Genomic DNA, 24,976 nt, shown 5'->3' on the forward strand with positions numbered 1-24,976 from the left:
AGCATTTTCCATCTCATACATAGTGTACGTTGTAAGTGCAATGCTTCTTGGTACGTAATTACAATCGCTCGCATCTACTTCGACCACAAGCAAATAATATTATTGAAACTAGTCGGTAACACTGCAGCTTCTGGGCGTCATATATCTTCTTATTTCATATTTTTTGAGTTGTACCAGTTGCAAACACAGTCGTTTCAGAATTCAGGATTACCGTCAACAATTCATTGGTTTTCAGACCTATATGTTTTATGTGTGCCCATCTGGCCACACGACAAACATCCGAATGGCAGTAATGACCGTTCCATACCTTATGTATTGACTTCCTGTCAATTGTCATCACAGCACCACTGATGCGGTCTGTGAGCTATTCCAGTGTTCTTGGCAGCGAGGGCCGGCCACTGTGGCCGAACGGTTCTAGGCGCTTCAGTCTGGTCGCAGGTCGCAGGTTAGAATCCTGCCTAGGGGATGGATGTGTGTGATGTCCTTAGGTTAGTTAGGTTTAAGTAGTTCTAAGTTCTAGGGGACTGATGACCTCAGATGTTGAGTCCCATAGTGCTCAGAGCCATGTGAACCATTTGGCAGTGAGGATACGTAAAGTATGTCCTTAATATATCCCCAAAGGAAAAAAGTCACAAGATGTTAGGTCAAGCGATCTGGGGCGACAAGGGAACACTGATCATCACTTCACCACTTCGGCATGAACCAGAGTCGCGGAAGTTCGTCGTTTAGGTAGCGACGAACATCAGAACTCGAATGAGTTGGAAGATGAAATTCTCGGAATCAGCCATCAGTTGTGGAAATAACTGCAACTGCAAGATATCAAGGTAGGAGGTACTCGTCATTGTCCTCTCACACAAGAAAGACAGCCATGCAGCCTCGTCTGTGAGACTGCTCAGAAAACATTAGCCTTCAGCGAATAGCGCTCTTGCGTCCCAATTTCAGAGGGATTCCCAGTGCCCTACAGTCTCACACTGTGGTGGGTAACCATACCAGATAAATGGAAGGTTTCGCCGCTGAACATCAGGTTGGAAGCGAAATGTTTATCATCGAGTGCTCCTTACATTGTGATGAAAATTGAAGGCGCTGGTCACAGACTTCTGGCTTTGATTGTTGCACGAATTGTAGATTTACGGTCTGAAACGTAACCGTTGTCGCAAAATCTTCCCGGATTTTGCTGCGGTATTCCGTGATGTTTGGTTTATACCTCTTAAGACTTCAGTGATAATTCTCAAAATAGTAACAGTAGAAATGAATGTTTTTAATTGAATGCAAGTTCGTAGCTTGCAAGGACAGTTGAGTTTTCTTGGAATGCATGTGAAACTCCACGGTCGTATCTGGCAGACTGAATCGACCGATACTTTTCTGTTAACAGAGACAATCTGTGTCCCTAAATTGTCGATACCAAGCACAACGTTCTGTTTACATGGCGGTTCTTTTCAGTAATACCTTCTGACTACTTTGTTATAACAGGTACACATCTCGCAGGTTCCAATACACAAAAACTCTTCTCTTGTTTTGGCACCATTTTGTCAAGGCGTTGCACTCGTAACGCCAACTGTGGGTACAATGCAAATCTGATGAGTTTACGTTTCTATTTATGCACCAATTATATTTCTTCATGTACCACTTTGGAAGATATAGAACACTGAAACGAACGATTACCATACAGTAGCCCTCTAATTTCATTCGGAACTAAAGATTACAGAGGCATGCTCAAAATCTTTACCACCAGCAGCGACAGTTGTATCCCCCCGTTGCTACGAAATTACTGTGGTGTAGCTGGTATGCTCACATTTTACAGTGAAAGGACGCATGAAACCGGACCGAATGCTGAGCGTTCGCAGCGAGGCATCAACGGTCGCCGATGAAGAGGACGAGGACCTGACTGAGGGACAGCGGCGACTGGCGGAGAGCTACCAGGAGGAGCCGGTCCAGGCCGCCACCATCATGAAGATCCTGCGCGTCAACCGGCCAGAGTGGTGGCTGCTCATCGTCGCGACAGTCGCGTCAGTGGTCAGCGGGTTCGCTATGCCACTTTTCTCTGTGTTTTTCGGCAGTCTCATTGGGGTGAGCTGTTCTTCGTATACTACTTGTCGTTGCTTTAATTGTGTTGCAAAATGACACTTGTTACGAACAATTCTAATTTAAGAGCAAAAACGTCAGTAGGAAAAGTATAGTTTGTACAGTGATGGAGTTTTCACGGATAGTTGGCAGAAATGCCGCACAAAACTATCGTTCAATATACACGACCCAGTCACGTAAATGCCTTTGTTCAACGTCAACCTGCAATAACAACTCACGGACGGCAGGTGGCAGCATTAGCGGTGGTGGGTATATAAAACGCGTCGGAGGGGACTCGAAAAACAGTGCAGTCGTTGTCGTAACGCGGAAATGGAACGACATATCTGACGTCCAAAAGGCATGATCATTAGCTTTCAGCACAAGTGTGGAAGCATTTACGAAACGACTAAGTTTGTAAACCGTTCGCTTGCCACTGGTTAAAATACACTGTGGACGGAAATATGGCACTCTTCAAAACTGCAACCGAAACAACTATAGTGCAGCATGGCCGTAGATGACAGGCATGAACGACAACTGCGGAGGTGTGTACGGTCGAACAGACGCGCAACATGTTGATTAACTGACTGCCCAGATGAACAAAGGAGCCTCTGCAGCAGGCGCCTGGCTCATCACCCGCGCTGACTGTGTTCATCGGCGACGAAGGCTAGAGTTTGCACACCAATACTGCAACTGGATGTCCATTGAGAATAGCGACAGATTACCTTTTCAAGAGAATCACGTGTTATACTTCATCGGACAGACGGCCTTGGATTGTCAGACTGATCCAGTCTGGAAGAGGAAGTGTTGTGATCTGGGGAATATTTCTGTGGCTTTATCTTGGTGATCTCGTCATTCTGGAAGGTGCAGTGGGTCAACAGAAGTATGCATCTAGCCTTGTGGACTATGTCCACTCGTACATGTACTTTGTTTTTTCTCTGCACGCTGGTATCCAGCAGCAGCACAATGCGATGTATCCCACGCCCGTAGTCTATTTTCGTGGTTCGAAGAGCACCAGCATCAGTTTACCGTACTGCCCTGGCCACCAGTCTCCCCAGGTTTATATCCAATCGAGAATCTGCGGGACCACCTCGATCGGGATTTTTGCGCCATAGATCCTCAACTGAGAAACTTTGCGCAGCTGGCCGCGGCAGTGGGATCGGCATGGTACCCTCTAGAACCTCATTGAATATCTTCGACAAATCATCACATTAATGTGACTGGGCAGTGTATTTTTGTAGTAGCACCCTAGAACGTACCTACAGCACACACAAAATGAGGTATGTCGAACAGATTGACCTCCTCCAGGCTAACCATCCTCTACTCTGTAAACATCGGCCGTGTGAAATCCAACTCATATTCTTCTAATATGCCGTCCTGCGAGCCACAGACCAAGGCAGAAAGGTAGGTGCCGTGTCATTTGGTAACTGAAAAGCATTTGGATCTGTACCGCACCATCACTGTTTAAAGAAAACACGATCAAATGGGTTGGGGTCCTTACTACAAGACAATGCTTAGAATCTGGTTCTGAGCACTATGGGACCTAACTTCTGAGGTCATTAGTCCCCTAGAACCTAGAACTACTTAAACCTAACTAACCTAAGGACATCACACACATCCATGCCCGAGGCAGGATTCGAACCTGCGACCCTAGCTGTAACGGGGTTCCAGACTGTAGCGCCTAGAACCGCTCGGCCACCCCGGCCGGCTGCTTAGAATCACCTCAGACTTTTTGCAAATGGTGCAGTAATGATGGACTGTCGGAAAAAGGTGCTCTGATATTTAGTCAGATTTTGATAAGATATCAAATGTGAAAAGATTGATATCTAACTTTAAATGTTCAGAGATGCAAAATTGCACGCTCACACAGGACGTAAAACATTTTGTTGTACTTGTTTGTTAGTAACCTAGAGGTTTAGTACCTCGCATTTTTGTATTATGTGGTAAAGGAAGGTTGTAAATTTCTTTTTACAGACTCTTGGGCAAGACGACCCTGAACAGATTCGCAGCGACACTAATTTCTTCTCCGTGCTCTTCGTCATCGTCGGCGTGATAATGGGACTAGTAACGTTCATTCAGGTATGTAAATAATGGTCTTTCGTAAGAACTATTTTACCGTTACAGTCGCAAAATGAGTTTTACTGTCAAAGATGAACTGGTTTGCACCTGAAGAGCAGATGGCAGTAGAGGAAACACTAATATTGCTATAAATGAACCAGCACGGACCGAATAAATCACCGATATTTTTTCTTCTCTAGATGTACATGTACGGAATCGCCGGAGAGAAGCTGACGATGCGCTTTCGAGGTCTGATGTTTTCGGCGATGCTGCGTCAGGAGGTGGCGTACTTCGACGACAAAAACAACAGCACCGGAGCGCTCTGCGCCAGGCTTTCCGGAGACGCCGCCAATATACAAGGGGTGAGTGCCGCAGTCACTGCCGCACACATGAGCGTTTTAAACGTTGAAAATTATTTTTTGTTATTGAGATTCTTGTCACTAGACTATTCTTGGGAAGAAACGAGGCTGCCAGCAAAAGAATATACAAAACAAGGAATCAGAGCGCCTGGCATAGGTCACTGAAAAGTTCTGTTCTTAACCTGGTCACGATTTTAACTCGAGACAAAGAATTTACACGTAATATTCTCTCTATGGAGTAAACGAATACCTTTTGATTACAGCAATAATAATAAGAACAAGGAAACAAAAAATATTTTAACTGATATCAAGTACATTAAATGTATTCGCAATTACGATATGGACAACCATTAGCTGTAGAGCTGTAGAATAGAATGATGACGATTAAAACTTTTGCCGGCCCGGGACTCGAACCCGCATTTCCCGCTTATCACGAGCGATCGCCTTACGCTCTTTTTCTTTTTTTGCATTTGTTCAGTGCTGTTCGTTGCGTTTGGTCTCGGCGGACGTCACAAGACATCCGTTCAAATTGATCGTAGATTCCTTTACTCAGTTTTTTATTACAGAGGGCGGGCAGCCCTCTGATCGAACACTCTGAGCTGCCAGGCACCATTTGGCTATCTATGCACAACTTTCGGCCAGACCCAAACTTCCATATGTTGTAAACCATGTGTCGGCAACCTGTAGTCCTACATCCATTATATATATTTCTGTACAGGTGAGACATTTCATTTGAAAGTAACTTGCCCGATGTCTGCGGATAAATGCGATATTGCAGTGCCTCTGACAGATGTTTCACTTCATATGGAAGTTTGGGTCTGGCAGTGAACCGTGCAGGTACAGCCAAATGATAAGGCGACCGCTTGCAGTAAGTGACAAATCCGGGTTCAAGTCTCGGTGTGGCACAAATTTTCGTTGTCATTTCATTCTAAAGTTGATGGTTGTCCATATTCGCAATTGCGAATACATTGAATGCATTCCCTGACGGCTGTAATCACCGCAGTACCTGTTCCTTTGGACATGCACGCATGCATGTCCAAAGGGACTTTGCATAGAAACTGAGAGCAACACAGGCACTGCAATATCGTACATATTTTCACTGACTCTAAAATTTATTTTTCATTCAGTAAAATGTTATAATGTTGGTAAAAATTAAATTTCTGACAGATAATGATAGCAACAACCAGAACGTATGCATGGAGTAGTCAGTTTTTGTCTTCTCTTAAGACCTTCTCCCGAAATCTTTCTAATGTGGATACTAAAAAGGCCGTGTAGTTTACAGCATGGCTGACAAGAGATGCATGATCATAGACAGTTGTAGACTGGAACTGGTAAACGATGAAACTGCGAAACGTTAAAATTAAAGAAAACAGGTAAAAAACATGACGTTAGAATACATGTTATTCGAAGGAATGGAAATTTCTGACAGTTTCAAATCATTTGTAAAGTCGATATAAAAAGCGTTTAAGAAATATAAAAATGAAAATTCAGGTAAAGATGTAAGTGCACTGCTCCATTACCAATGAATCGCTTAATCTTCACAGCATCACTTCACTTAATTTTGACCGGTAACGTAGAATACAGTACTGACACCACTGACACACACAGAAATGAAACTCCTTGTACTTCACTTTAAGAAAATTGACCGTGGCTAATAAGTCCTTCTTTTCTTTCAGCACTTACATTTTTTGGTAAATAGAAGGCGAGGAATAGTTCCTAGGATGGGAAGATCAGAACTGAGCAATATTTTGTTTTATTTCATTATTCTGCGCAATACTCAGTTGAATTTCAATCATTTCGACTTACATGACGTTGTGATGGCTCTTTCTAATCAGCAGCCTATCCTTTGGTTGTTAAATTCACGCTGAAAATAGCTCAAATGAAGTAAAATGCACTATTGCTTCTTATTCGTAGGAAGCGAAGGACAAAGAGGCAATAACACGTTTACCACTGCGTTGAAACATGGTCAGCACACTGAGCTTTCCCTTGTCATTATCATATAAACTTTCACACTGTTTAATGTGCTGAAGGTACTTCGAAGTGCTAGGAGGCTTCACTGGTACTTCAAACCTACCTGAAGATATTAGCCATAACATGGTTAATGGTTTATAGGTTAAAAAATGTATGTATATCCAATTTTGGTACTTTCAAATTTTCCCATTTCCAGTCCTTAGTTGCTGTGGCAGACATTGAACATATAAAATTTGTACAATACTGCGACACGATAGTTACAACTACACTCTAGCAGAAAGAAAAACGATGCGACGATGGAATTACCTAAACGGGACGGAAATCAGTAGGTTTACAGACAAGCAAATGATAACAGTTTCAGGAAAACTGGATGATTTATTCAAGAGAAAGAGATTTACAAATTGCGTCAGTAACGCCTTGGCTCATGTCTAGTCCTTATGCAAACCGTTATTCAGCATGATATTGACTGACTGAGTTGTTGGATGTCCTCCTGAGGGACATCATGCCAAATGCGTGGAGTATTACGGGCAGGATCCTCCAACCAGCTCGGGCTATTGATGATCTAACCGCCAATTGGACAGAATTTGGGACGATACCTCTCAGGAGGATATCCATCAGCACTATCAATCAATGCCAAGCCGAATAACTGCACCCACAAGGACCAAAGGTGGACCAACGTGATACTTACTTACTCAATTTGCAAAGCTCCTTCTCTTGAACAAATCATCCAGTTTTTCTGAAATTGTCAGCGTTTGCTTGTCCGTACATATACATCACATCTAACTACTTCCATGGTGCTTCGTTTCTTTTTTGTCTTACAATGTAATAATATGATTTCGTAATTATTTAACTCTCCTGACGTAAGTAATATTCTGAGACCGTTGATCCTTACGGCACAGCGTCTCAAGCCGTCAGTGATAATATGAGTATTAAGAATCAATTCTTCCTGCTGAAAACTACTGTTCGGTGCTGGTTAGTATTGATATTTGATATATGAGACAGAGCACTCCCTTAAATGCGGCCCTTGGAAAGAGCAGAATAGACATGGTTTATCATTGTTTTCCTGCTCCCTATAATGAATGGGAACACTCATATGTGTGTCATGTGGCTCATTGTGATGAGGATTGTTTAGTGCAGTGTTTTTTGTAGAAAGGAACGGAGACGGTATAATCTGGTGAGAGGACCTACTCCACTTTTCAATGCGCGCTGCCAGTGTCAACGTTCTTGACCCACGGAAGGATCACCATCAACGGTGTGAAATCCCATCGCTCCCAGAAATACTACGGAAACATTTAGAATTTAACTCATGGGATGGCTGGGATCAGAAAGACTGAACCATCCAATTTCCTCCTCTTTCCAGCGGTGAAAAATTTGTGATGAAAATAATCAGATGTCGAATCGAGTACTTCTTAGTAGAGTCCCACCAGACAGACAAGGCTTAGCGACTTCGGCTACGAAGATGGGTTATCTGAATACTGCTTCCGAGTTTTTCCCGCACTTGTTATCATTCCCAGGTATGACTTTGGCTCAAAACCTGCAGTTGCTTTCCTCTATTCACTCACCATTTCTTCATGTAGGAGACAGTGTTTGAAGTCCGTTGTCCCTTACGGCAGCACGTATTAGCGATCTATCTACTCCGTTCAGGTATGTTGAATGTGTATCATGTATGGCAGTGGACGATGTCTGTTCATGGGATAGATTTAAATGTCTCATTAAAATAGACTGATAGCTTGTGATTCATTACAGCATATTTTGTCTAATGCAGATACACTGTGTGATCAGAAGTATACAGACACCTGACTGAAAATGACTTACAAGTTCGTGGCGCCATCGGTAATGCTGGAATTCAGTAGGGTGTTGGCCCACCCTTATCTTGATGACAGCTTCCACTCTCGCAGGCATACGTTCAGTCAGGTGCTGGAAGTTTTCTTGGTGAATGGCAGCCCATTCTCCACGGAGTGCTGCAATGAGCAGAGCTGTCGATGTCGGTCGGTGAGACGTGGCACGACGTTGGCGTTCCAAAACATCCCAGACAAGTTCTATAGGATTCAGATCAGGACTCTGTGCAAGCCAGTCCGTTACAGGAATATTTTTGTCGTGTAACCACTCCGTCATAGGAGTGTTAAAAGATGCAATCGCCATCCCTAAATCGCTCTTCAACAATGGGAAGCAAGAAGGTGCTTAAAACATCAATGCTGGCCTGTACTGTGATAGTGTCACGCAAAACAACAAGGGGTGCAAGCCTCCTCCCTGAAAAACACGACCACACCATTAAGCCACCGCCTCCGAATTTTACCGTTGGCACTATACACGCTGGCAGATGACGTTCACCGCGCATCCTCCATACCCACACCGTGCCATCGGATCGCCACATTGTGTACCGTGATTCTTCACTCCACAAAACATTTTTCCACTGTTCAATTATCCAATGTTTACGCTCCTTACATCAAGCGAGGCGTCGTTTGACATTTATCGGCGTGATGTGTGGATTATGAGCAGCCGCTCGATCGTGAAATCCAAGTTTTCTGACCTCCCGCCTAATTGTCATAGTACATGCAGTGGGTCCTGATGCAGTTTGGAAGTCCTGTGTGATGGTCTGGATAGATGTCTGCTTATCACATATTACGTGCTCTTCAGCTGTCGGCGGTCTCTGTCAGTCAACAGACGAGGTCAGCCTGTACACTTTTGTGCTGTTCGTGTCCCTTCACGCTTCCTCCTCACTATCATATCGGAAACAGTAGACCTAGGGATGTTTAGGAGTGTGGAAATCTCGCATACAGACGTATGACACAAGTGACACCCAATCTCCCGACCACGTTCGAAGTCCGTGAGTTCCCCGGAGCGCCACATTCTGCTCTCTTACGGTGTGTAATGACTACAGAGGTCGCTGATATCGAGTACCTGGCATTAGGTGGCAGCCTAATGCACCTAATATTTGGTGGCGTCTGTATACTTTTGATCATATAGTGTATCTATTTCAACATGAAGTTTCAACAGAGAGCTTGCAATACTTTTCAGCTACATATTCATCCGAGTTCATATATATCATTGTCGAAAATGCTCGAGAATGATCAAGTTACTCGATAGCAGCAAGATCTGATAGATAATGGACGCAAGAAATAGTTCAAAGCGATTGTATTTAGCAGTATTAATCGTGCGTAACAAAGTATCAAGTTGTTATATGGAAATAAAGTATGAAAACTGTTATACAGAAATAAAGTATGCCACGGAACATATCAAGAAATAGTTTCTGAACTTGAGGAGCGCGTGAATTGTAAGATGTGTTTCTGTTTAATGAAAAATTGCTAGAGGATTTCAGTTAACAATGCAACACTTTTTTTCTCCGGAGATTTTGGTTGAAAAAATGCGGAATTTATCGTTCCCGCTTCTGCCCCTATAGTCTCACGAAGTTTCGATAGGTGGTGGCGCTATACGTAGCCTTTACAATAACGTCTGTATCGGAAGTGCGCTCCAAGCAGAGAGCTGTGACTGAATTTCTTTTGGCGGAAAATCAGAGCATATCAGGTATTCATACGCGCTTGCAGAATGTCTATAGAGACATGACAGATAACAAAATCACGGTGAGTTTTTGGGCGAAGCGTCTGTCATCATCACAACAAGGTCGCGCAAACTTGTCCGATATCCCGACGACAGTTTCATTTCCGATCTCTCCACATTTTTCCTGCAGATATTTTGCTTCCATAGTTACGAACAACTACACACTGATCGACCAGAATATTACGACCACCGACCTAGTATCGATATAAACCCGTGCAGGTGACAGCAGCGTCATCTGGCGAGGAATGATTGCTAGTCGTACGCACGGTGCACGTAGTATCAGTGCTGTTGGCGTGTAGAAAGGGCAATGCGAGATTTATCTTTGACCGAGGCAGATTGTGATGGCCCGGAAGTTCGACACGAGCATTCGGAAACTGCACAACTTGTCGAGTGGGGTGTTCAAGGAGTGCTATGGTGAGTGTCTTCAACACGTGGCGAAACCAAGGTGAGACCACGCCCAGATGCCGTGGCGTTGGGCGGTCACCCCTCGTTACAGATGACGGATGTCGTAGGTTGGGCAGACTGATAAAACGGGACAGGCGGCGAACTGTGGCAGAACTAAAATCAGCCTTTAATTCTGGGCAGAGCAGAATTGTGTCTGAACACACAGTGTACCGAACACCCCTAACGATGGGCCTCCGCAGCCAACGACACATGTGTGTGCCAATGTTAACACCACGACATCGGCAGCTACTACTGAAGTGGGCAGGTGACAATCGGCGCTGGACGTTGGCACAGTGGAAAACCGTTGCATAGTCTGATGATGCCCGATACCTTCTTCGTAAGGCCGAATGTTGAGCGCGAATTCGTCGTCTTCCAGGGGAACAGCTCCCTGATACCTATACTGTGGGACGGAGACAAGCTGGCGGCGGTTCCATTATGCTCTGGTGAACATTCATCTGGGATCCATGGGTACAGTTGAGTTCGTGCAATGCACCATGACGGAGTGTCGCGTACTGGTTGCAGACCACGTACACCCCTTCATGGCGATCATGTCTACCGAAGGTAATGGCATTTTGCAGTAAAATAATGCGCTACATTACAAGGCCAGGAGTATGATGGAGCGGTTCGAGGAACATAGAGGCGAGTTCCAGTTGATGTGCTGGCACCCCATCTCGCACAGATCTGGAACCCTATCGAACACGTCTGGGATGTGACTGAAAGTGGCGTCGGAGCTCATCAGCACTCTTGCTGGAAATTGCGGGAATTAGGTGACTTGTGTCTTCAGATGTTGTGCCAACTCCCTCCAGCGACTCAGTGTTTCCATGCCACGACGCGCCCCGCGGTTATACGTGCCAAAGATGGATATACAGGCTATTAGGTAGGTGGTCATCATGTTCTGGCTGATAGTATACATCCACATACGCTACATCGTATAAACATCCACAGAAAGCAGACTAGATCAGGGTAGAGCATAGGTCAGTGGTAAGGTATGCTTCATACACAAAGTGCCGAATGAGCTGAACCCTGTGTTTTCTACTGGTGCAGGCGACTGGGCAGCGCATCGGCACCATCACGCAGTCATTGGGCACGCTGGTGCTGTCCGTGGCGCTGTCGCTGTACTACGAATGGCGGCTGGGCCTGCTCGTGCTGGCGTTCGTGCCGCCGCTCTTCGCCGTCTTCTTCATCCAGGGGAAGCTACAGCGCGGCGAGTTCCTGGGCAACGCCTCGTCCGTGGAGAAGGCCACCAAGGTAGGCCACTGCTCGCGGCTGCAGCAGTCTTGCCGAAGGTGAGACAGCTTGTTGGTGAGATTATGTGCATCAAGGCGGTTCTAACTGGAGTCATTTCATCTCATCGTAGTGAGCACTGCTTACTTCTTATTTCACATATTTTAGTGAAAGTAATATTACTGGCTGAGCCCGCCCGGTTAACCGTGCTGTCTAACGCACTGCTTTCCGGGCGAAAAGGCGTGCCGGTCCCCGGCACGAATCCGCCCAGCAGATTAGTGTCGAGATCCGATGTGCCGGCCAGTCTCTGGATGGTTTTTAAGTCGGTTTTCCATCTGCCTCAGCGAATGCGGGCTGGTTCCCCTTATTCCGCCTCAGTTACACTACGTCGGCGATTGCTGCGCAAACACTTTCTCCACGTGCACGTACACGATAATGACTCTATCAAGCAAACATTGTGGTTACACTCGTCTGGTGTGAGGCGTTCAGGGGGACGGGGGGTTCGACTGGGGGCCGAACCGCACAATAACCCTGGGTTCCTTGTGGAGCGGCGGAAGGGTGAGTGGACTGCTGTAGCCTGTTGTGGGGTTGTGTACCACTGCGGCTACGGCGGAGACGAAGCCTCTCCGTCGTTTCTAGGTTCCCAGTTCAATAGATTTTACATAACAACTGACGTCCCTATTGACAATATTTTCTATTACGTTGATTTGAAAATGAATAACTAACCATTTTAACTTTGGTAGCTTCATTTGGAAATAAAAGTAGACAGGTAAACTTCGAAATAAATTCGATGAAAAAATTACTTTACCTGAAGAATACTGAAATTAGTATTATTTGTGTAAAACTATGAGAAATGCAGAACAATAATTCTAAATTTGTTTCTATCGTATAATAAATGTACGATGTGTATAGCGTAATCCTTTTCTTAATAGTATTAGCAAGCTCTGTGCGTAGCGAATGATGAGCCACTGATCGTCTTTCGCTACACAAATTCATTACAAACTCTTCAACAATTATATGAGCAGCTGCCAAATACCAAAGATATGGTGATAGGGCAGAGTGATAGCTCTTCTTAAACCAGAACTTTAGGATAATTAGCCTTTTAAGACATCCTTACAAACTGGTAGAAGACATGATTACTAACAGAGTTCTACGTATTCTACTTATAAGTGACTCTCTAGATATACATTAGAATGGTTACGACGCGGAAACAACTTTATACAGTTCCTAGAGGATGCATTTGGAACTCAATATCTTTCTTTTGTGGCTTTTTTGTCTCTGAGAGCACCATACGACAAAGTACAGAACCGATTACTTTACGCCGGCCGCGGTGGCCGTGCGGTTCTGGCGCTGCAGTCCGGAACCGCGGGACTGCTACGGTCGCAGGTTCGAATCCTGCCTCGGGCATGGGTGTGTGTGATGTCCTTAGGTTAGTTAGGTTTAAGTAGTTCTAAGTTCTAGGGGACTTATGACCTAAGATGTTTAGTCCCATAGTGCTCAGAGCCATTTTTTGATTACTTTACGTCAAATATTGCAACCTGCTAATGGACCTCCAATGCACTGATTTTATCAGAACACTTCGGCAAAATAGTGTGCTTTTAGTTGACTTCCAGGCATTTCGTATTCATGGGAGCGTACCCCCTAAAAAGCTGCCCCAAGGAGGTAATATAGCTCAATTTCTCATCAACATCTACACTAACAACCAACTGATGACTCCAAATACAAGAAGATTCCTGTCTAAAAATGACAGTTCTAGCTTCATAGAGCGGAAAATGTACGCTGTGGAGAGGAATCTGACAACTGTGCTCAGAAAGCTCTCAGATTTCTGTAATGGGAACCAGCTAAGTCCAATCTCCACTAAAAGAGAAGTCTGTAGCTAGTTGTGACCTACATGCAGTACTACCAGGATCGTAATTACAGAACTGTAATGCCCCAGATACTGGGAACCAAGCCTCACAGTACTCGCACCTTAAAACATCGTTACAATAAAGACAAAATGGAATATTTCTACACGAAACAAAATCGGATTCATATCCTTCTACAATCCGCGAATCATCAACAGCACTGCATTTTTCTAGAGAGGAACATGCGTCTTCAGTCTTCTGCAGATCACCTTATATTAGACACGTGTATGCAAGGTCCAATCAAACACGTAGACTGATTAAGTCTCAAGCCTTCTCCTACATATAAACTTTATTACCTAACTGAAAGAATGTTCGCACAGAAATGGACGTAAATGTGAGGTTGAAAGGTGAGGCTTAAAAGTGGTGAGGCTTATAATTGCATCCACATATGCCCCCGGCACAGTGGACGACGTCCAGGGAGAGCTTCATACGGCTTTCCGCGCATCCCGATAAGGTGAGGATTCGAAGGGTGCAAGAACAAAACAGTTCATCTGTGCGGATGGATAGCAACAGCTTGTTTTCCCTGGAAAACAACGAAACCCGGTTGGTACGGAGGTCATTAAATACATTACGATTCGGAGTTGAAAGTTTCACGGACAATACGAAGAGAAATTGGGATTTAATGTTGATGACACGCACTGTGAATGTGGACAAGAGCGAATTATAAGCGAGATGCTTCAGTGAATAATCATAACGTACAACGAGCCTTGTAGCCTGCGAATTTCTGATCAAATGTCATATGAAAATACAATTCACCACATATATTTTCCCAATCTTAGTTCTCTATTTGACTGTTTGTGTGTTTTTGTGTTTCTGACTCGATAACGAGAAGCAAGTAATGAGTTTATGTCAACCGATAAGTAAGCCGTGTGGAGTATCTATATCGATGACTTTGTTTGAAGTTAACAGCAAGAGCTCTGAGCAGCGAAAGGAGATCATACTTGGGGAGTTTTTGGTTTGATGTGTGTATACTGTAGTGTTCGGGAGAGCACAAGAAAATGTCTACTTACTACGAATCAGCGTAAAAATCTCCCGAACACATGTCAAGTACGGTGATTCACTCGTTGTCAGCTAATTTTCATAGTGAAGAGTACCTGCAGTTCAATTTTTTTTTTTTTTTTTTTTTTTTTTGTGAACAAACACCAGCGTGTCAAGTGGCTACCTGTGAAGGTTAGTCAGATAATGCCGAACGAGGAGTTGCAGGGAGGACCGGAGTTAAAATTCCAATTCAACGATCCAGATTTAGTGTTCCCCTAAAGCGCATAAGGCGAATGCAAGAACAGCTGCTTTGGAAAGTACGCTACTGAGCTGGTCTCCCGATCCTTGCCCATTCTGTGTTTGTTGAGTAGAGGCTAAACCTCAGTTCTTCTTCCTCCTCTTGTCAGGTTAACGATAGTTGCTCTGCAATTATCTGTCTCCATTAACAAACAAACAGTGATCGCAAAAGAAAACACGGTATGCGATAGCAGGACTCTCACAAAAACTGCACAGGATTATAGACTGGCTGTTGTAGTACATTTGACAGTTATACATACGGAAATGGACTAGCACAGCTGTGGTCTTGCAGCACTTAAAACTTTACCTGAACGGTAGACAGCTAGTTCTATGTCAGTAGCTGGGTCGACGTAAGCGAGCAATATCGCAATCGAAATCACTCTTGTAGACGGCACAAAATAAAATATATTATGGGTGAGTTAGATAAACAAGATACTGAGAGCAGCAATGTCCAGAACTGGTCCTCGAGGTCCAGTGGCTACGTTAACGACCATGTGACTTGTTGCCATTTGCAGCGACTTGCTGCTGCACTCAACACCTTCCTGCTGGACAGGTGATGCAACTTCAGATGGAATATCATAACAATAGACTGATGATATCGCAGTTTGCCTTGCGAAACACGTTCTTCCCACTCGCCATTTGCGAATGGAACAGGGAGGGGGTGGGGGAGGAGGGAGCAGATGTACCCTCCGCCACACATCGTTTGGTAGCTTGTGGAATACTATTTGGATGTACATGTTCTTATGTTTATTACATTATTGTGTTTCGTGCTGGCTACATCGTTCTTAGTCAATGCTCGTTATATAACGATCTAACATTATATCTAAGATTGTTTATTTGAAAGAACCGTATATATATGTTTCATAATTTAATAATGTAACATGAGTTCAGAGGCAGTTTTGGTCGCCACTGGGGACGCCAGCGCCGGTTTTTGGGTTCCTAAGGACGGTGCATATTCTCCTCTCTAAAACAATGGGTCTGTCTTCCCATAACCCGGCTATGTCGGTGGCATTATGGACAGACCAAACTATTTTCGAAGACGATGTTTTCCTGTACCCACTGGAAAAGAAACGTCTCAGAGTGTTAGCAGTAGGTGCTTTGAGCGTTAACATTAAATACCCAATTGAAGTGCTTTCATTCTGCGCCATTTCCTTCTTGTTCTGCACTCCGTGGATTAAGCAAAGTTGGGTCTCCCGACATCAGAACCCATTTCACCATCGTTTCCTTGGTTTTCTCGGATATCCTCTTTTCTTAGATCTATAGTAAAACACTCTTATTGAGGTCCGCGCCTTCGTTATTGTATGAACATGCCCTTACTCATTCCTATAGTTTACAATTTCTCCTTACAAAGAATTTATTCCTAGTTCTTGTCTTACTTTTTTATGTTCAATTTTATTTGAAGGAGTACATCCTCTTACTGTCCTCAAAAACCTTATTTCGGCAGCTTGTGTCTTGTTTTTATCAGCTTTTGTGTATGTCCGTGTTTCAGAGACCCATAAAGAAAAACAGGCACAGCCATTACTTCATCTATGTTTCTTTTGTGGTCTTAGTTTGTACGCCTCTGTTTATTGTACCGCATGTTTACTGGAGCAAAGGTAAATACACTCCTGGAAATTGAAATAAGAACACCGTGAATTCATTGTCCCAGGAAGGGGAAACTTTATTGACACATTCCTGGGGTCAGATACATCACATGATCACACTGACAGAACCACAGGCACATAGACACAGGCCAACAGAGCATGCACAATGTCGGCACTAGTACAGTGTATATCCACCTTTCGCAGCAATGCAGGCTGCTATTCTCCCATGGAGACGATCGTAGGGATGCTGGATGTAGTCCTGTGGAACGGCTTGCCATGCCATTTCCACCTGGCGCCTCAGTTGGACCAGCGTTCGTGCTGGACGTGCAGACCGCGTGAGACGACGCTTCATCCAGTCCCAAACATGCTCAATGGGGGACAGATCCGGAGATCTTGCTGGCCAGGGTAGTTGACTTACACCTTCTAGAGCACGTTGGGTGGCACGGGATACATGCGGACGTGCATTGTCCTGTTGGAACAGCAAGTTCCCTTGCCGGTCTAGGAATGGTAGAACGATGGGTTCGATGACGGTTTGGATGTACCGTGCACTATTCAGTGTCCCCTCGACGATCACCAGTGGTGTACGGCAAGTGTAGGAGATCGCTCCCCACACCATGATGCCGGGTGTTGGCCCTGTGTGCCTCGGTCGTATGCAGTTCTGATTGTGGCGCTCACCTGCACGGCGCCAAACACGCATACGACCATCATTGGCACCAAGGCAGAAGCGACTCTCATCGCTGAAGACGACACGTCGTCCTTCCATTCACGCCTGTCGCGACACCACTGGAGGCGGGCTGCACGATGTTGGGGCGTGAGCGGAAGACGGCCTAACGGTGTGCGGGACCGTAGCCCAGCTTCATGGAGACGGTTGCGAATGGTCCTCGCCGATACCCCAGGAGCGACAGTGTCCCTAATTTGCTGGGAAGCAGCGGTGCGGTCCCCTACGGCACTGCGTAGGATCCTACGGTCTTGGCGTGCATCCGTGCGTCGCTGCGGTCCGGTCCCAGGTCGACGGGCACGTGCACCTTCCGCCGACCACTGGCGACAACATCGATGTACTGTGGAGACCTCACGCCCCACGTGTTGAGCAATTCGGCGGTACGTCCACCCGGCCTCCCGCATGCCCACTATACGCCCTCGCTCAAAGTCCGTCAACTGCACATACGGTTCACGTCCACGCTGTCGCGGCATGCTACCAGTGTTAAAGACTGCGATGGAGCTCCGTATGCCACGGCAAACTGGCTGACACTGACGGCGGCGGTGCACAAATGCTGCGCAGCTAGCGCCATTCGACGGCCACCACCGCGGTTCCTGGTGTGTCCGCTGTGCCGTGCGTGTGATCATTGCTTGTACAGCCCTCTCGCAGTGTCCGGAGCAAGTATGGTGGGTCTGACACACCGGTGTCAATGTGTTCTTTTTTCCATTTCCAGGAGTGTAGTTTTCAAAATTACTTTCACATCTACAGCTGACATGTATCTAAGTAATTTATATCTGTGAATTTTTGTAATATAGCATCACTGATTATAATCTTAGTTCCGGCATTATACTTACTTCTGAAGGCCAATGTTTTTGTTTTATGTATGAAAATTTTGAAATTATAATTCTCGCATAATTTCTGTAACACATATACTGGTCTTTGCCGATCTTCTTTAGTTTTATAATCTCAGTTCCAACAGTACACTTACCTCGGAAGGCCACTGTTTTTGTTTAATGTATGAAAATTTTAAAATTATAATTCTCGCATAATTTCTGTAACACATATACTCGTCTTTGCAGATCTTCTTTAGTTTTACTTATAGTAATCTGATCACCAGCAAATAGCATCTTCTTAAGCGTAAAATTTGTTGCAATACAAATGCCTCCGTTAATTTTGTATATCCAGTCGCTAACGAAATCATCTGCATAAATTGTAAGCAAGATAGGACACAAGCTACAATCCTGTCTTACATAATGAGTTATATGTAACTCGTCACTGTACCTTCCATTTCTGACATGCTGATCGTTGTGTATAAAAAATTCTTTTCAGGACGGTACTTAAGAGCTCCAGATATCCCCTTTGAGTCATTATTTCCCGTAATTTTTCCCTATTTATCCGGTCGAATGCTTTTTCCTAATCAGTACAAGGTAAATGAGTTTCAATGTTATGTTCCCTTCTTTTTTTCTATTATCTGCTTAACTGTTAAACTGATATCTGTACAGGATCTATCATTTTAAAGCTGTTTTGCTCTAATAGAAAACGCCTGTGATCGCTCATACTATATTTGATATTCTTGCATACATTTTACATCCTGTATACAAAACGTTTATTCCCCTATATTTTTCACACCTGTTTCTAGCACTTTTTTAAAATATAAACGCAACTTGGGCATGCATCTTCGAATATGATATCCATTCCAACATCTATTAATTAGATTCAGAAGTCTCTGATTTAATATTGGGCCCCTATATCTCCACAATTCTGCATTTACTCCGTCTTCTTCGTAGTTTTCGTATTCTTCCTTTGTTTTAATGGTATTTTTAATTCCGCTACGGTAACAGGATCAACACTATCGCAAAAAGGCTCATCATTTCCCTCTTCTTTTCCAAGGGAGTTATTAGACTACACATCTCTGAAGTAGCAAACATCGTTCTTCTTCGGTTACTTTATTTTGCTGCATCTCTTTCCTCGTTATGTAGACGCTTACCCACATTATATGTTAGCATTTGCCTCCGATGTATATCATCTTCTATGGAGCTTATAAATTTGTCCCAAGACTGTTGATGAGTTTCCCTTACAATATTTTTCGCTTCATTTGGTTTTTTCTTTATACATTTATCTTGTTTCATCTGTTTGTTGCTGTAACGCTTGTCGATGAGTTAATTAATTGTCTGTTAATGCGATTGAAATTTCTTCATTCCATATCCCTAATCCTTTATTCTTTCGGTTTGCTACAGTACGAAGCCTGTTTATAAAATTCCAGCACTTCATCCACAAAATTTTTCGGCTCTTAAGTTTTCTTATTGCTCATGGTCTTCGAAATTCTCTCCTCTACAATTGATACAACGCTCGGGATCGCGCGAAGCGCCGTCTGCGAATTTTCTTCTATTTCGTCTATCGTTCCAAATCTTCGTCCTTTCAACAGGGTTTTCAACTTTGGAAATAAAAAGAAGTCCGCAGGGCTAGGTGTGGAGAGTTCGGAGGATGAGGCAGAACAATGCTTTCGTTTTTTGTGCAATAGTCACACACCAACAGAAAAGAATATGCGGGTGCGTTATCATGATGCAAGATCCATGAACTGTCTTTCCACATTTGAGGCCGTTTCTATCTCACATTTTCTCGCAGGCATCGCTACACGTCCCGATACTATCATCGATTATCAGTTTATCCCTGTGACACGAATCCTTCAAAGTCAAACAAAACTGTCATCATGGTTTTGACATTTGACATAACCTGACAAGCTTCTTTTGTGAAGACTAAACCTTGATCTCAACATCATAGCCATAGACCCATATCTCATCACCAGTTATGATTCTCTTAAGGGACATTTCGTTCTCATTTGCGCCATCGCAAAGCTCATTACGGATTGCGAGGCGAAGGCCTTTATGGATTTAAATCAGACGCATTGCTCCTCTCAGTCTGCCATATCGAAATTCGCAAACTGTGCTACACAACGTTCTACTCAATACAGCACTGAACAATAACTAACAGACATACAACAATGAAACTTCCGACAGTTACACATCGAACACAGGCACAAACGCGATAGCCTGCGGTCAACCAGTACTTGTCGGCAACGTAGGGCGAGACTCGTGGCCGTGTGTTGCGTAGATGAGATTTTAGAAATATTGCGTGTAAGAATTTGGAGAGATTGATCCTCAGCGATCAATATGGCTGATTTTCGATTTTGTGTGGGCGATTTAATGAGCTAGCGTTTGCTAGATGGACAGACAATAAATTCCTGAAACATCCTTAGCCATAGTGAATTTTTTTTGTAATTATAATTAAATGGACACCCTAGCTGCAAACAGGCGTTGATATACTTCATTGGGGACATGTTGAAAATGTGTGCTCCCACCGGGACTCGAACCCGGGATCTCCTGCTTACATGGCAGACGCTCTATCCATCTGAGCCACCGAGTGCACAGAGAATAGTGCGCCTGCAGGGACTTATCCCTTGCACGCTCCCCGTGAGACCCACATTCCCAACATGTCCACACCACTAAATTCGTAGTACGCCTAATAGATGTTTGCCCATCGTACTCATTACTCGTGGCAGATTAATCTACCAAGTCCAGTACGAGTTCGGGCATAGCGTGTGCGTTCGCACAAGAAGGTCAATGGCCGGGAAGCCATATTTTATCTATATATGACGGTAGAGTCTGTTCCCGGTCGGGGCACATGTTTTCAACATGTCCCCAATGAAGTATATCAACGCCTGTTTGCAGCTAGGGTGTCCATTTAATGATCATTTCATTTCTTGCAAAGCTGCATGGTCATCAACGGTAACTGTTCTTTCGGGAACAGACACTACCGTCATATATAGTCAAATTTTTTTGTAACAGTCACGGCCGCACCCCCATTTATAACCGACTCACCTCAACTGCGTGGTGCTGCACGCAGGTGGCTGTGGAGTCGGTGGGCAACATCCGCACTGTGCTGGGGCTGTGCCGGGAGCGCCAGTTCCACGCGCAGTACCTGCAGGAGCTGCAGGCCGCGCTGCGCACCGCCAAGCGGAACGTGCACCTGCGCGCCATCACCTACTCGCTGTCGCGCAGCATCGGCTTCTTCGCCTACGCCGCCGCCATGGCGTTCGGTGGACAGCTCGTCGCCAACGAGGGAATGCCCTATGACAACGTCTTCAAGTGAGTCCCACTGCTGCACTCTGGCGGAAACTGACTGCGAAATTCCGAACTGCCGGGCTGTGAGAAGTACGTCTTGCCGTGTGGGATTAGCCAGGCGGTCTAAGGCGCTGCAGTCATGGACTGTGCGTCTGGTCCCGGCGGAGGTTCGAGTCCTCCCTCGGGCATGGGTGTGTGTGTTTGTCCTTAGGATAATTTATTTTAAGTAGTGTGTAAGCTTAGGGACTGATGACCTCAGTACTTAAGTCCCATAAGATTTCACACACATTTGAACATTTTTTGACAAGTACGTCTTAAAATAATTTGCCTGATTTCTTGTTGTGCGAAGGGGTTTACTGTTTCTTAGTCTTCCCATCATGTTTCTGGTAACCTACGTTGATCATCTGTCTCTCTTTCTTCTCCATCGTGAGAAAGTAGTGTTTCCATTCGCTGGGCAGCTGACTATTCCTAGCTTTCTGTTACCGTCCCATCATTCGTTTTGAGCATGGATAAGCCTGTTGGTTATCGTATTTTATCGCATACTATTTTATATGGTAAACCCCCGGATCGGTTTCTAAATTAATCTCTACAAATTGTTCCAGCCTTACATTCTTGTTCTCACTAATTCTTCCTTAAAAAATTGTTTAACATATTTGTATCTATGCAACCTTCGGACTCTTTCTTCTTGCGTCATGCTGCTTTGATATAGCTTCCAGACCCTTCTTGTTTCACATCTTAATTTCTGCAGTGCCCCAGTACAGATGCAAGATACTACTTTAGAAAGACCTCTGCCAACAGGTATCGATGCCTCCACTGCTCTACGTTTAGTCACTGTCAGTTCTTGCGCTTTAATATCTGCATTATCTCCCAGTTAAAAAAAATTAAATGTAGTTGCATGAGTAGGGCTAAAAATAATAGTACGTCCATTAATCTTAACACTAATCATGTGCACATATCCCGTAAACTGGCTCGTTTTCCATCATATAGACAAAAGAATCGTTCAAATGATCTGTGGAACAAACTAATTAACTTACGAAATGAATGACCTTAGAGAGTTCCTGAGAAAGAATGATCTGGTTTTCTCGAGTGAACCATGTGTGATAGAAAGGGCAGAAAGTAAGATGCAGATGGGAGATCATGAACAAGTCTTTGTAATACTGTACACGATCCTGCAGTCAACAAACGAAGCTGTAGAAAAGGAAATCAAGTGGATTATACAGAAGCACGAAGTGGGATAAGAATTGGTAACTGAACATAAACCTGCTCAAGCAGAAAGAATTATGCAGGAGGTGAACTCCATATGGCGAACATATTCCACAGAAAGCACAGTATGTGGAAAGTATGTTTAGAGAGCTTGAGAGTAAAAAATAAATCAGTAGTGTATATTACTTTGTGGTTAGCCAATATGGTGAATTTACAATACCTAAATAGGGGGCGGGAGCACATTACATTTTGTGTGAACAGTTTAATAAGAATTTTCTTTACATTTTTAGAGCTTCGGGCTTACCGTGATGGACTTACCGTAGACTGAAACACCCCTCTTAGTGCTTCCCAGTTAGCATCATTGATGATATGTTTGGGTCTTCTGCGCACGTTTTCTGTGGTGTCAGATTTACCTTTCAGCGATGGTATAGTGTATGACATTGTAGTCACTTGATGTCATTCCATTCGTATTTCCTTTGTTATTGTAGGTTAACTCGTGTCTTCCCAAAATCCATTGCATCTGTCTTATAAGAATAGGCTAAATGGATTACAGTGAATTAGATATCTTCGTTTTTAATAAAAAGGTGTCCAGATCGCAATAAATTTTTAATTCTGGTTTCTGGTTTCGGCCTGTAAGTTCATCCTCAAACCATAGCTCCAGATGTAAGAAGCCACTTCACAGAGCCGAGTGTAGTACCGTCTGGTACTGGTCACGACGGTTATTTGGAACTCTGATTTGAGGATGGTCTTATATACCTAAATAGGTAACCATAGTTAAAAATAACAGGTTTATTGCGATCTGGACTGCTGTTTACTAAAATTTATGAAGTGCAGTAGCTGCGTTCGTTAACGATGTCAACAATTATTTGAAGTAAATATTGTTCACGAATCGTGTAGGGAAGATGAAATGAATGAGTGACCAAATGCTGCGGGCAGGCGCTAGTCGTCGGCTGCTGAAGCCTGCATGTAGTTCTGGTAGTAGTGGATTCCTGACGCCCCCCCTCTCCCCTCCCCCCTCCCGCCCAATTCAAATCAACGGCGATCTGGCTCGCTGGCTCGTATCAGACCGTTGATGCCCCCGAATGACACTGTGATTGAGGCGACGTGACGCCTGCTCGTCAGACGCCTCTGGTAGTCCTGTGCGTCGGTTCACACGTGTCGAAGCAACGTCTCTGCGTTGCTGAAGATCCATCATACACACTGTTGGCCTCGGATATCCGAATCCTGATTTACTTCGATACGCTATGACTGATGCGCCTTGCACCGATTAGTATCTCATGCTAAAAATCGGTTAAATCGCGACGCGCTGCCATGTTTACCATACAAGTGTCTGTAACAGACTGCTCAGACATCGTGTTACAAGCTCGCCATATCCCGCATCTAGTGGCATTATTTGCGAGTCATGTGCAGCGCATATTCAAATTGAGCAACGCTTCCCGCAACGTTTCATCACTTAGCTTATATCGACACTATTTGAGAGTGTCGTTAAGAATTCATTTTCTCTGTTAGTTAATGATTTACATTGTATGACGTCCTTAAAGTTTCTCCCACCATTCCTCACTTGCTCTTTGCCGTTGGTTCTCATGGTTTGCTGAGCCACATTGCCATCTAATTCCAGAGGAAAGAATAAAAACTCAAATCCACATAAGTCAACTTCAACAGTAAGGATAGTATGATCAGATTTTTCAAATAATTTAAAGTGGGCCTTCTCAGGAAGCAGTCATGAGTCTGTGATGTACGAGTATTAATAACACTGCCGTGTAACTTTTATGTGACGGATGGGATGAAATGGATAAAGGAACAGTCATAATAGCAGCCAAGAGGAAATGGAATGCAGATTAAAAATAAGACTGATGGCGATAGTACCTTTCTGTGTGTAAGCAAGATGCACTCAGAAAAATCGGTCACTACAATGTCCCAAGTCAGCAAGGAACTTCAGGAAAAAACAAGGGCCGGCCGCGGTGGCCGAGCGGCTCTAGGCGCTTCCGTCCAGAACCACGCGGCTGCTACGGTCGCAGGTTGGAATCCTGCCTCGGGCATGCATGTGTGTGATGTCCTTAGGTTAGTTAGGTTTAAGTAGTTCTAAGTCTAGAGGACTGATGACCTCAGATGTTAAGTCCCATAGTGCTAAGAGCCATTTGAACCATATTTTTGAAAAAAAAGGAAAAAAAATTGAAATGATACCAAACATGGGGAGTAAAGTAACCAGCTAAATATCGGAATTGTAAAGAATATTTTAAAACAAATGAATGAATTATGCTACGTAGAATCAAGATTTCACAGGATGTGTAAAGAAAGTGGCGTAAAAATACTAAAACTATAGAGGGCGATGGAAATTAAAAATTATTATTGATAACTTCCGGTGAGTTAGGTAAATGAAGAGAAGAAGATTAGTATACACAGAAATGGATTAGAAGATGTTGTAACTGACAATTCTAACGTTTTTACAACACAACTTTTATTTACGTGAGTCTACATGGAAATAGCTGAATAACAACGAAAAGTCACAATCACAAAGCCA

At 44.1% G+C, this 24,976-nt stretch overlaps 1 protein-coding gene across 1 annotated transcript in view; it reads left to right on the forward strand.

Annotated features, from left to right (window-relative positions):
• LOC124788967 (ATP-dependent translocase ABCB1-like) overlaps positions 1 to 24,976 on the forward strand; it is a 75,518-nt gene that overhangs the window by 33,201 nt on the left and 17,341 nt on the right. Inside the window, exons 13-17 of the mRNA XM_047256257.1 lie at positions 1,802 to 2,067; positions 4,033 to 4,137; positions 4,317 to 4,478; positions 11,493 to 11,696; positions 21,035 to 21,276. Coding sequence (XP_047112213.1) covers positions 1,802 to 2,067; positions 4,033 to 4,137; positions 4,317 to 4,478; positions 11,493 to 11,696; positions 21,035 to 21,276 — 979 coding nt within the window. The remainder of the gene's footprint in view (positions 1 to 1,801; positions 2,068 to 4,032; positions 4,138 to 4,316; positions 4,479 to 11,492; positions 11,697 to 21,034; positions 21,277 to 24,976) is intronic.

This window comes from Schistocerca piceifrons, chromosome 3, assembly GCF_021461385.2.
Source record: "Schistocerca piceifrons isolate TAMUIC-IGC-003096 chromosome 3, iqSchPice1.1, whole genome shotgun sequence".
Taxonomy (NCBI): domain Eukaryota; kingdom Metazoa; phylum Arthropoda; class Insecta; order Orthoptera; family Acrididae; genus Schistocerca; species Schistocerca piceifrons.